Genomic DNA, 12788 nt, shown 5'->3' on the forward strand with positions numbered 1-12788 from the left:
ATGTCACAGGAGCACAGCCATCAGACGCCCCTAAGCATCTCTGCGCTTTATCTCATGTTAATCCTTACAAACTCCTATGAAGTTGGTATCATGAGGCCCATCTAACAGACGAAGAAAACGAGACTCAGAAGTAAAGTCACTCTAGTGCCATTGTTTCCTGAGAGCGGAAGTGTCGGGAATTCAGGTCCAGGTCAGCCTTGGGAGCCCATGTCCTTAGCCGGCCAACAAAACCGTCTTTAGAAGGAGTGAGCTTCTAAGCATCGAAGGTGTTCGAATAGACACATTTCGGCTGCTAAGTGGCTTGTCTGATCTTGGCAAGCAGTTGCACGTCTCTGAGCCTGGGTACGAACGCTGGTGAGGGGATTCTTACTGGATAGGACATGGCAGGAAATGGTATCTTTTCATCCCTGCAAATGACCTTGCTATAGAAAACAGAACCTGAGGCTCATTCCGGTTCATTCCTGACACAGGAAGTATTTTTTTTAAATAAAGAACTCCCGGGGCACCTTGGTGGCTCAGCAGGTTAAGTGTCCTCCAGCTCAGATCATGATTTCACGGTTCATGAGTTCGAGCCCTACATTGGGCTCTGTGCTGACAGTGTGGAGCCTGCTTGGGATTCTCTGTCTCTCTCTCTCTCTCTCAAAATAAATAAATAAACTTAATTTTTTTTTTTTAAATAAAGAACTCCTTGAAAGGGATTATCTAAATCCAGGGTTCCCAAACTAGTAATATATCAGAGACTCCTGGTCCTCTTGTGAAAATACCGATTCCCAGTGCCTCCAACCTCACCCAAACTTAACCCTGACCCCAAGGCTGTCTGACATGAAAACTCTTACTCTCAACAATGTCTCCTCCATCTCACTATGTCCTGCTAAGAGCGGAGGGCAGGGGAGTGTGCAGAGAAAGGTCTTTGGAACGTCCAGCATTGCATCCCCTTGTTGACTTGGAGGAGGAAAAGCTAAGGGGTAGGAGTAGAAAAATGATGTATAAATAGTTGGAGCAAAGTGGGGACACCTTGGGGCTCAGCTTTCAAGTCTTTTGTACCAAAAGGCCTAAAACCCAGATAGCAGTATCTTCTCTTCAGCATCCTTATCCCAAAATTACTAATGTTCTGAGCATGGAAGGAGTTCCTAGGGGCACCTGGCTGGCTCAGTCAGAGGAGGGGCATGCCATTCTTGATCTTGGGGTCACGAGTCTGAGCCCCATGCCAGGTGTAGAGATTACTTAAACAAATAAGAACTTTAAAAGAATAAAGAATTCCTAGAAATTGGTAAGTAAAAGAACAAGAACCTAATGAAAATGGGAAAAATATATGAGACCATGCATCACAGAAAGGAATGAAGTGGTCTTTAAACATATGTAAGGGTGTCCAGCCTCATTTATTATAAGATAAATGCAATTTTTTTAGAGAGAGGGAGCGTGAGTGGGGGAGAGGGGCAGAGGGAGAGAGAATCCCAAGCAGGCTCCGTGCTGTCAGCACAGAGCCCAACACAGGGCTTGAACTCTCAGACCGTAGTAACATCATGAGCTGTGCCAAAGTTCTATGCTCAACCCACGGAGCCACCCAGGCACCCCAATCCTGTGCAACTTTTAAAAAGACAAGGAAGCTTCTATGCACTGATATGAAAAGATATCCCAGAGATCATGATAGGTGAAAAAACAACAGTACAATAACCTACTTCCTATTTAAGAAAGAGGTAAATATACATGATAATATTTGCTTGGATTTCCATAAGGAAACTCAAATTAATGTACAAACAAGGTTACAACAGTGGTTACTCGTGAAGGGAAGGGTAGTAGTGAAATTTTCACTATGTTTTTTTTTAATGTTTATTTCTTTCTTTTTTTTTTTTTTTTTTTTTTAGTGTTTATTTATTTTGAGAGAGAGAGAGTGGGGGAAGGGCAGAGAGAAAGGGAGAGACAGAATCCAAAGCAGGCTCCGGGCTATCAGTGCAGAATCTGACTCAGGGCTCGAACTCACAAACCTTGAGATCATGACTCCTGAGCCAAGATCAAAAGTCGGGACACTCAACCAACTGAGCCACCCAGACCCCCCCTAAGTTGCTTTTATTTGAACCGTGTGACTGTATTGCCTAAAAAAAAAAAAAAAAGAAGCTGGGGCGCCTGGGTGGCTCAGTCGGCTAAGTCCGACTTCAGCTCAGGTCATGATCTCAACAGTTTGTGGGTTCAAGCCCCGTGTCGGGCTCTGTGCTGACGGCATGCAGCCTGGAGCCCACTTTGAGTTCTGTGTCTCTCCCTGTCTCTTTGTCCCTCCCCTGCCCTTGCTCACACTGTCTCTCTCTCTCTCAAAAATAAAAAACATTAAAAACATTGTTTTAAAAAGCTTCTTTAAAAAAGAAAAAAGAACATGGGCTTCAAAGTGAAGGAGATATGGATTCTAACCCAGCTGTGCTAACTTACTAATATACAAGGAGTTTCCATTTTTGAGCCTCAGTGTCCTTATCTATAAAATGGGTACAGCAGTAGCGTCTTTTTCATAGACATCTGTGCAAATTACATGACATAGCATGAGATGAAAGTGCCTAAGTAAGATAGCACCTGACCCATGGTCAACTCTGTAGTTTTACAAGTTTAAAGTTCTAATTACTTTATGACCTTGGGCGAGTTTCTACCTCTGCCTCCTCCGGCCTGGCTTACCCAAAGTCCAACAGCCAGGACGAAGAGGAAGTACAGAACCAACACCGCGATGTCACCTGGCTCCAGGCTCCTCTGGGGAAAAGCCTCCAGGGGATCAGACTCCGTGGGCTGAGGACTGCCGGAGCTGCTCTCCATGGTCCTGAGCAAACTTTCAATCCTGCGGGAAGTGCAAAAGCGGGTCAGATGCCAGCACCAGAGCTATTTCCTCACCCTCTGCGTGGCTACCTCCTTGGAGCAAGCGAAAGGACACCTGTGGAGAGATGTGTAGTGGGGACAGATCTCCCAGGAAGGCAGATCCACCCACCCATCCATCCATCCATCCATCCACTCATTCATTCAGCAAACGAATGATTTGAAGTCACATCAAATCAACAGCTACTTTTTAGCGACTCAGCCACTCACTCGGCAAAATATTAAGAACAAACTGTGAATAGTACAGATGCTTTCATCATCCCACCCCACTTCAGGAGCACATGACCAACAGTGAGAGTAAAACAAGACACTGGAGGGGCGCCTGGGTGGCGCAGTCGGTTAAGCGTCCGACTTCAGCCAGGTCACGATCTCGCGGTCCGTGAGTTCGAGCCCCGCGTCGGGCTCTGGGCTGGTGGCTCAGAGCCTGGAGCCTGTTTCCAATTCTGTGTCTCCCTCTCTCTCTGCCCCTCCCCCGTTCATGCTCTGTCTCTCTCTGTCCCAAAAATAAATAAACGTTGAAAAAAAAATTTTTTTTTAAAAATAAAAAAAAAACAAGACACTGGAGTTATTTCCCATTTCTGAGGAACCTCAGAGGTGGGCAAGAGTCGAGCCAACATCTTGTCTGAGGGTCGGCGGGACACTAGTCTTGTTCCAGGGTCGGCCAGGCCCGTAAAACTGAATATATTTTGTAATATATATAGCACCTCCTACATCATTCTAAGTGTTTACAAACCTGTAAAGTGGGCACTATTGTTTTCATCCCCATTTTACAGATGGCAAAATTGAGACACAGGGAACTTGTCTAAGATTAATATGGCTCAAGTGGCAGAGACAGGACTTGAAGGCAAATAATCTTGCTCCAGAATCCATGCCTTGAACCACTGTGTCCTCAGCTGTTTCTCAGTATACTGTACTTCTGTGGGCAATTTAAGGGATTCCTACGGGGAACAGAATGTCCCCCTCAAGGATGGGCACCTTCAAATCCTCAGAACCTGTGAATATGTTAAGTTACATGGCAAAAAGACAATTGAGTTTACAAACAGAATTAAGGTTGCCAGTCAGCTCTCCTTAAAATTGGGAGATTTTCCCTGAAGTGTCTGAGTGAGATAATTGCAACCAAAGGTCTTTAAAAGTGAAGAGAGAATCCAAAAAGAGAACCAGCATGAGAAGGATTTGGACCAATGTTGCTGGCTTTGAAGATGGAGTAAAAGGGCCCGCAAACCAAGGAAAGCAGGCAGCTTCTAGAAGCTGGGAACAGAAATGAATGCATTCTACCCTAGAGCATCCGAAAGGAATTCAGCCGTGCTGTCACCTTAATGTTAGCCCAGGGAGACCCATTTAGAACTTGTGACTTCCAGAACTGTAAGATAATAACCCTGCATCGTTTCAAGCCACTACCTTCTGGTGATTTTTTGCAGCAATAATTGGAAAACTAGTAAAACTCCTAAGGGTGATTTTCAACCATAAGCGATTTGGGCATGGACTTATTCCCAGTGTGTGACTCCACTCTGGAGGTCTGGGAGTGAAAAGACTCATGATGCCCCCACAATGTGCCGCCCAATAATGGGGAAATTCACTCATCAGATAACAATACAGAGATGGTCCACATGGGGAGGTGTTCAGAGACAGATGTGTTTAGGATTCAAGCTCAGGAGCTGCGCCACTGGCTTCACCACTCAGCAATCCTTAGAACGGGGACAAACTCCCTAACTGGGCGATAAGAGTATATATCCAATAGATGGCTGAGCTCATACCTGGGAAGGGTGGAATGCAGCATTCGCACAGCTGTGCTTAATAAATTCTGGCTGCTTTGCTTATCACCATCACTATTATTTTCTACAAGATGCAGTGAGTGAGGTAAGGACCACTTCACTGTCAGTGGAGGAATCCAGCCAGTAGCATATAAACTGAGTTTTGAAGAATGAGTCGGTGGTCCTACACGTATGAGCAGGGATGGGGAGCATCCCTGGCCAAGACCACAGCATCTACACACCGAGGGGTGAATAAGCATGTCACGTTTAAGGAATCGCCAGATTCTTGCCTGAGTATTAGGTAAGATTAGGAAGAGGGGACTGGGCAGTGGGGCCGATCAGATATGAAGGTGACTATCTCAGCCCTTTGATGTCATTAAAGTATTTTTATAGGGTCAGCGATTCCCAACTTCTCAGACATCAAATATAGCAAATATTTTTATAGCAAATATTTTTTTTAACGTTTATTTATTTTTGAGACAGAGAAAGACAGAGCATGAACGGGGGAGGGTCAGAGAGAGAGGGAGACACAGAATCCGAAACAGGCTCCAGGCTCTGAGCCGTCAGCATGGAGCCCGACGTGGGGCTCGAACTCACGGACCACGAGATCGTGACCTGAGCCGAAGTCGGACGCTTAACCGACTGAGCCACCCAGGCGCCCCTATAGCAAATATTTTTATAAAGATTTTTAAACAATTTATTTATTTTGAGAGAGAGAGAGAGAGAGAGAGAGCAGGAGCAAGGGAGGAGCGGAGAGGGAGCAGGGAAGAGAGAATCAAAGCAGGCCCCACGATGTCTCCATGCAGCCTGACGTGGGGGTCAAACTCACAAACCCAGAGATCACGGCCTGAGCCGAAACCAAAACTCAGACGCTTAACCGACTGAGTCACCCAGGCGCCCTCGTGCATCACTTTTTAAAAAGTCAATACAATGCTTTAAGTCCAAAAGAAAGAAAAGAAAGCCATTTATGCTAAACTGATGAATGCTTCAACATATCACCGATCTGCCGACTCCACGGGAGACCCCGAGAACAGTCAGATACTTGCACCCACTACGCTAAGTTTTGAACTTAAGGGAAATGAGAAAGTCGGCAGCCATTTTAGTGCAAAATCTCAGAATTAAAAGTGAATCCGCAGAGGAAGAGCACCAGCATCACCAATGTGGGGGTTGGGGTGCTGACCCTCTTGTGCAGCCGAAAATCCACATGCGGTTTTTGACTCCCCCAAAATGTAACTACAAATAGCCTACTGTGATTTTAAATGTTATGGAAAAGTCCAAGCAATACCGTGCTTTTAAGACAGAGCACTGAAAAATATTTGAGACAATGCTGTGAAGATAAAAGCAGGCACATTCTTTGCTTTAAAAAATTTGGGGCACCTGGGGGGCTCAGTTGATTAAGCGTCCGACTTCGGCTCAGGTCACTATCTTGCAGTTCGTGAGTTCGAGCCCCTCACTGGGCTCTGGGCTGACAGCTCAGAGCCTGGAGTCTGCTTCAGATTCTGTGTCTCTGGCTCTCTGCTCCTCCCCCACTTGTGTTCTGTCTCTCTCTCTCTCAAAAATAAATAAAACATCAATCAACAAATAAACAAATATCAAAAAAAATTTTAAATTAAAAACAAACCACTTGGTGTTTCATATACACTGGAGCTCTAGTCTATAAGCATGTTGTTCACCCACATGCAAGTCTGGAACATCTCGAAAGTTCATGCTGCATGGGGCAGTTCTGTGCATTTCGGGGAGTCTAGCATCTCTGGTCTCCACGCACTGAAGGCCAGTGGTACCCCCAAATGACTGTCATAAGCAAAGATGCTCCCATACTTTTTCAAAGCATCTCCTGTTGGGCAGCCATGCCCCCATGGCACACCTGTGCTCTGGGTTAAGGGACAAGGGAGTTGTAGGATCCAATGGGGTTGAGGGTAGGTTGACTAGAAGCAGGAAGGTGACCATGTAATGCCACAGACTTTAGATGAAATCTAGAGGGGCGTGCGACAGGATGTGAGAAATAACTCGGGGTTAAAATCAGCAGTGCTTGGGGCGCCTGGGAGTTTCAGTCGGTTAAGCGGCCGACTTCACCTCAGGTCATGATCTCGCGGTCCGTGAGTTCGAGCCCCGCGTCGGGCTCTGTGCTGACAGCTCAGAGCCTGGAGCCTGTTTCGGATTCTGTGTCTCCCTCTCTCTTTGACCCTCCCCCGTTCATGCTCTGTCTCTGTCTCAAAAATAAATAAATGTTAAAAAAATTTTTTTTTAAAAATCAGCAGTGCTTGGGGCGCCTGGGTGTTTCAGTCGGTTAAGTGTCCGATTTTGGATCGGGTCATGATCTCACGGTTTGTGAGTTTGAGCCCCGCACTGGCCTCTGTGTGGACAGCTGGGAGCCTGGTGACTGGTTCGGATTCTGTGTCTCCCTCTCTGTCTGCCCCTCCCCTGCTCACACTCTGTCTCTCCTTCAAAAATAAATAAACATTCCAAAAAATTTTTTTAAAAATCAATAGGGCTTGGTGATGAATCGACAGGGTAAGGATTGGGGAGTAATTTCCCGCAGACAGAACAGCCTGATTACCTGGGCAGGCTGTTCCTTGTTCCTAGAGTACGTTTCCTCATCCTCAATAACTCTTTGTTATGGGGTGGGGGAGGCTGTCCTGTGCAACACAGGATGTTTAACAACCTCTCTGGTAGCTACCCACTGGATGCCAGGAGCATCTTCTCCCAACTGTAAGAGCCACAGAAGTCCCCTGGGTGGAGAACAGGACCTTAGAGCCCTGTAAGAGGGGACTGGATGTTCACTTAGACAAGATGCCTCAGGGGGGCGCTCTATGATCTTACGTTTCCTTCACATGCCAAGTATGACTTTGAACTTCTCCCTGGGGCTGCACCTTGCCTAGTTCTGTGGGGAGGGTGCTCACAGCTTCTCAGACCTAATCTTCCCTGGAAGGGAAGACCCAAGCAGCCATGGGTCCACCGCATTTATGGAGGGGAAAGAGGGAAGAGAGAAGGAGGGGAGCCAGCCAGTAGTGGGCAGACCCAGCTCAGACACTCTGTCCTAATACAGGAGGAAGTTGAGTAGCAGAAGCCAGGATTCCCCTCACCCAGCAGTCAATCAGCCTAGATTTCATGGCCATTGTCACCTGTGAAATAGGGTAATATCCTGCTCCGGACCAACCTACCTGGACCAGACACCTGCAAAGTCTTTGTTCAAGAAAGTGGGAAGGGAGGCTAGTTTCTTGGGTCAGAAGAGAGGCTCATAAAAAAGGGTCTTACCAGGAGAGGCACATTTTGGAGGCTTGGAGAGGAGGGGGCTGGATGGTCCCTCAGGGTAGCTCAAGGGTGAAATCCCTATTAGGTAGGTAGGGTCAGTGCACGTGATCAGCCAAGAAGCTGTGGCCGGGAGAGGTTTAGCGTCATGTCCACAGCCAGGGCTCGAACCCCGATCTGTATGGTTTCACAGCCTGTGTTTTTAAACACACCGACCTGCTGCTTCCAAATCCAGGGGCTTCGGGGAAGGTGAGGGCTTAGAGCTCAGGAAGCAGTTCAAGGCGGAGATTGATGCAGAACTGAGGAGTAGGGTGGATGGTTCTAGAACCCAGCAGGTCTGAAAGGGAGGAAGGAGGGGCAGTGGGTTGAAGGGTGAGGCGGCCCCTCCCCCAGCTGCCCCTTGCAGGCCTCTGCCCGCCAGGCACCGAGGGCGGTGGGAGCGGATAAACAACTTATTCATCACAGCTCTGGGCAGGCTGGCACCGACTCCAGGCTCTTCCTGGGTCCCAGGGAGGTGGGGGCCCTGCCAGGGGCCGGGAGGGACCGGCCCGTGGGTGTGGCAGGATTAGGAGCGGGGATCAGAGAAGCTGTGAACCCCAGCGCTGCATGCTCACAGGCTCAATGAGCCCCTTCTGAGCAAAATCTGTGAGCACTGTGGATTGAAGGCATGGAGATCACTTCTCATCTGGTCAGCCTGTGAGGCACACACCAGTCCCCTTTACAGGTGGGAGACGGAGGCATGAAGAGGGAAAAGTGAGCTGGGCTCGAGTCTTCGCCACTTGCTTCTAGGTCACAGTAAATGCCCAGCGGTAGGATTCGAACCCAGGTCCTCAGCCGAAGGAACTTGCATTATCCGACACTGGCTGTTCTGTCGTTATTTCCTCCCTCCCGCCCGTCTTGCCTGTCTGCTCCCCTCCTCCTTCCCTCCCGCCTTTTCTGTTCTTTTCCACAAGCATTTATTAGGCACCAGCTGTGTGCCAGGGTCTGTGCTAGGCACAAAGTAGTGAGTGAGGCAGACATGGCCCCGGCAGCTCTGTACGTGAGAGCCCTGTGCCCTTGCGCTGTTCTAGACGGGGCCAAGCTGGGGGTGGGGTCCGGGTTCACCTCCTGGGAGGGACCCTCTCTGTATGGGAGGGCAGGGTTAGCGGGAGTGCGGACAAAGCTGTCCTTGTAACAACAGCTTTGTTTGTAAGAACACCCTGCCCTAGCAGTCACCGATGGGCCGGAGAACAAAGGAAGCCCAGCACCCAGGGATGGCAGCCTACCCTTTTCCTTTTAGCCGGTTACATAATTTGCCACAGCAGATGTGGAAATTTTCCACACCCCAGTGCGAGGAAAAGACCGGGAAATGCGTCCACAGGTGGGGTGGGGGCCCTAGGTTTCTTAGGCTGGTTCCCCTGTGTGCGTCCACTGCCGGGGGTCAGATTTACATTATTCTTTTTTTGACAGAGAGAGAGAGAGGGGATGAGCAGGGGAGGGGCAGAGAGAGAGAGAGAGAGAGAGACAGAGAAAGAGAGAATCTCAAGCAGGCTCCACGCTGTCAGCACAGAGCCTGGTGCAGGGCTCGAACTCACAAACCATAAGATCATGACCTGAGCCAAAACCCAGAGTCACTCAGCCCAGGACGCTCAACTGACTGAGACACCCAGGCCGCCCCTACATGATTCTTTAGAACTTCTGTGTCTTGAAACATTTCATCACAGAAGAAACAGAAACAAACAGAACAAGATTTACAGCATAACATCATCTGCATATATTAAACACATGCAAGTCACGAAATAGTTTGACGTATTTTGCCAGGACGCAGGTACATTTGTCAAACCACATTATTGGGGACAGGAAATAAAAGAGACAGACAGACAGAAACTAGGGAGGGGCCCTGCTCTGACAACAGACAACAACTATTTTCCTGCAAGACTTAATTATAGACCAAAGCTCTCTGGGAAAGAGCTGCCCTGATCGAGTGTAAAGATACTTGCACTGCATGGCCTGATTCAAATCCTGGCTCTGCCTCTTATTAGCTCCGTGATCTTGGGCAAACAACTTCTCTGAGGCTCAGTTTCCCCATCTATAAAATGGGGGTAATACCAAGACCTATGTCACAGGCTTGTTAAAAACTTTAAACAAGTCCATTATATAACATGATTAAGTCTAGAATACTTGGTGTATCCTTGTCCTTGTTAGAGAAAAAAAAAAAAAAAAAGAGAGCCTGGACTCTGTGGTCAAGTGGATCCTGGCCACCTACGTGTGTGAATCTCATTTTAAATCCACAACACCCGAGAGGTCAGGTCTCTGATTAACCCCACTGAACACGGGAGAAAAATAAAGCAGCGGCACCGGGCCCAAAGTCACACTGCTGGTAAATGACTCAACCCAGGTGCAACCAGGGAAAATGCCAGGGGTGGGGACCTTCGGGGATGACCTTGTCTCGTGATTCCTCAAACAGAACACGTCCAGGGGCACCTGGGTGGCTAAGTCGGTTAAGCGTCCGACTTCGGCTCAGGTCATGATTTCGCGGTCCGTGAGTTCGAGCCCCGCGTCGGGCTCTGTGCTGGCAGCTCAGAGCCTGGAGCCTGTTTCGGATTCTGTGTCTACCTCTCTCTGACCCTCCCCTGTTCATGCTCTGTCTCTCTCTGTCTCAAAAATGAATAAATGTTAAAAAAAAAAAAAAGAACACGTCCAATTTGGGGAGCACGCTGTTGGAAGCCAGGACCCGCCACGACGCTCAGCGGCCACTGTGAACAACCTGCCGCTTGCAGACGCCCAAGAGCCTTAAGTCATGCGTCCATTCATTCACTCACCCGTCCAGGGGTCCGTGGGCACCTGCGATGTGTGGGGGGCCCTGTGCCCAAGCGAGATGGCTACGAGGGCTATTGCCAGGGCCACACACTGTCGAAGTGCTTAGAGGGTCTCCTTCTCAACTCCCGGAATCTATTGGTCCCTAATTCATTCCCTTCCACCTCCCAAGCATGGCTGAACCCATCCATTTTCCCTTTACTTCCAGGCGTCCATCCATCCCAAGCCAGCACTAGGGCGAGGACCTCTCGTCTTGTCCCCTTCCAACCCACCCCTCGGGTGGAAGCCACAGGGATCACTGACCATAAGTCAGATCAGGACATCACTAGCCTCATCTTTCACCGGCCCTTGAGCACTACTCTGGCCTCAGAGTCTTCGCCATTCTGTTCCCTCTGCCTGGAATGCTCTTCCCTCTCTCCAGCCTCCGCTTGACCAGCTCCTATCCAGGCCTCAGATGTTATCCTACCATCACAAGCCCAGAGGAGCTCTCTCCCCGCCTCAGCCTAAATCGGGTCCTTAAGTTATTTGCCGTCAGAACAAAGGTGACTTTTCCTCACTGTTGAGTCAAACAAGATGTTGGGTTGGTATGAGTCATCATTGGCCGTCCCCGCTACTGTAAGCTCTTGGAAAGCAGGGACCATGTCTGTCTTGCTCACACTATTCCGAAGCTGGCACTCAATAGACATCTGGGTAGCACACATGGGATTTCCAGTAAAAAAAAAACAAACAAAAGGGGAGCCTGGGTGGCTCAGTCGGTTGGGCATCCAACTTCGGCTCAGGTCATGATCTCGCGGATTATGAGTTCGAGCCCTGCGTCGGGCTCTGTGCTGACGGCTCAGAGCCTGGAGCCTGCTTCGGATTCTGTGTCCCCCTCTCTCCCTCCCCCTCCCATGCTCATGCTCTCTCTCTGTCCCTCAATAATAAATAAACATTAAAAAAATTTTTTTAAAACAAAAAAACAAACAAAACCATGGGATTTCCAGAGCTTTTGCTATATACCCTTGCACGTTATGACCCCTCCTTCCCCAAGTCCTATCCCTAAGGACTTCGGGAGGGCACCTCTCCCTTGCGCTTCTCCAGAATCATCCAGCACTACACCCACTGTCGGAAAACCAGATGTTGTGGGTGAGCTCATGGCTGTGGGAGCTGAGTCTCGGCTTTGCCTCTCACTATCAGTGCAAACCTGGGCGTGCTTCCGGATGGCTGTCTGTCTCTGTGAATCAGGGTGGCTGTGTCCTCCGCAGGGACTGACCAGGCCCAGGAGGAGGAGGCCAGTACATGTGCCAGCACATTGCAGTGAAACTCAGATTTGCCTTTTAATTAGCAGCCGGGCAGGCAGCAGCCCATCCCCCCGGCCTTTCAGGGGTTTACGAAGATATTTCCACCCGCATTATCTCTTTAGGTCCTTGGGAGATAGCACGCCTGCAGGCTGGGCTGGGCTGGGGTTTACATTCCCATTTAACAGATAAGAAACCTGAGGCTCAGTGAAGTGAAATGATCCACCAACTCCGAACTTGGGAAGTGGACAAACGGGGACCAAGCCTGGTGCCACTGGGCTGTACCCACCCCCCCAACAACACACACTCCATGTGCCCGGTAGAGAGGAGCTATGCCCCCACCCCCGGCTCACAGCGGGAGTCCTCTCAGCCACCAGGGCCTCCCTTCCCCAGACCAACGTCCCCAGTGTGGAGAATGGGCACCAGGTTGGGCAAGGTGCCAGCAAGGAACCTTACCTTCCTCTGATGCAGGGCTCACCTGCCCTGGGGCCTGCCCGTGGCTTCTGAGGCAGAAGGAGGTTGTGGAGAAGGGCCCCACCCCCCCGCCGGCTCCTCCCCCCCTCCTAGCCAGGGGACAGCGGCCGCCCTCTCCTGCACCGCCCACAGCTGAGAGCCTCCTTGCAGGTCAAACTCCAAATTCCAGCCCCACTACAGGCAGGGGTGAGGAAGAGAATGATATCCCCAGGCACCAGAGACGGTGGGCCCAGCCCTGAACCCCTGAACTCTGTGCAGGCCCCAGTGGGGAGGAGGGTAATCCCTGAGCTCCGCCCACACAGCCTCCACCTGGTAGGGTGCCCATGGCAGGGAGGGGTAGGAGAGTGGCAGGGAGGGGTGGGGGAGTGGCAGGAGCCCCGAACTGTCCTGC

At 49.7% G+C, this 12788-nt stretch overlaps 1 protein-coding gene across 2 annotated transcripts in view; it reads right to left on the minus strand.

Moving 5' to 3' along the window:
• The window catches only part of SLC5A11 (solute carrier family 5 member 11), a 48361-nt gene extending 35711 nt beyond the window's left edge, over positions 1 to 12650 (minus strand). The window contains exons 1-3 of one of the 2 annotated variants that reach the window (XM_045461609.1): positions 12380 to 12650; positions 8067 to 8187; positions 2659 to 2908 (exon numbers count right to left, since the gene is read on the minus strand). In XM_045461609.1, the coding sequence (XP_045317565.1) occupies positions 2659 to 2793 (135 nt within the window). In that variant the 5' untranslated portion in view covers positions 2794 to 2908; positions 8067 to 8187; positions 12380 to 12650. The remainder of the gene's footprint in view (positions 1 to 2658; positions 2909 to 8066; positions 8188 to 12379) is intronic. The other variant, XM_045461608.1, reaches the window with a different exon arrangement.
• Positions 12651 to 12788: the final 138 nt, after the last annotated feature.

This window comes from Leopardus geoffroyi, chromosome E3, assembly GCF_018350155.1.
Source record: "Leopardus geoffroyi isolate Oge1 chromosome E3, O.geoffroyi_Oge1_pat1.0, whole genome shotgun sequence".
Lineage (NCBI taxonomy): Eukaryota > Metazoa > Chordata > Mammalia > Carnivora > Felidae > Leopardus > Leopardus geoffroyi.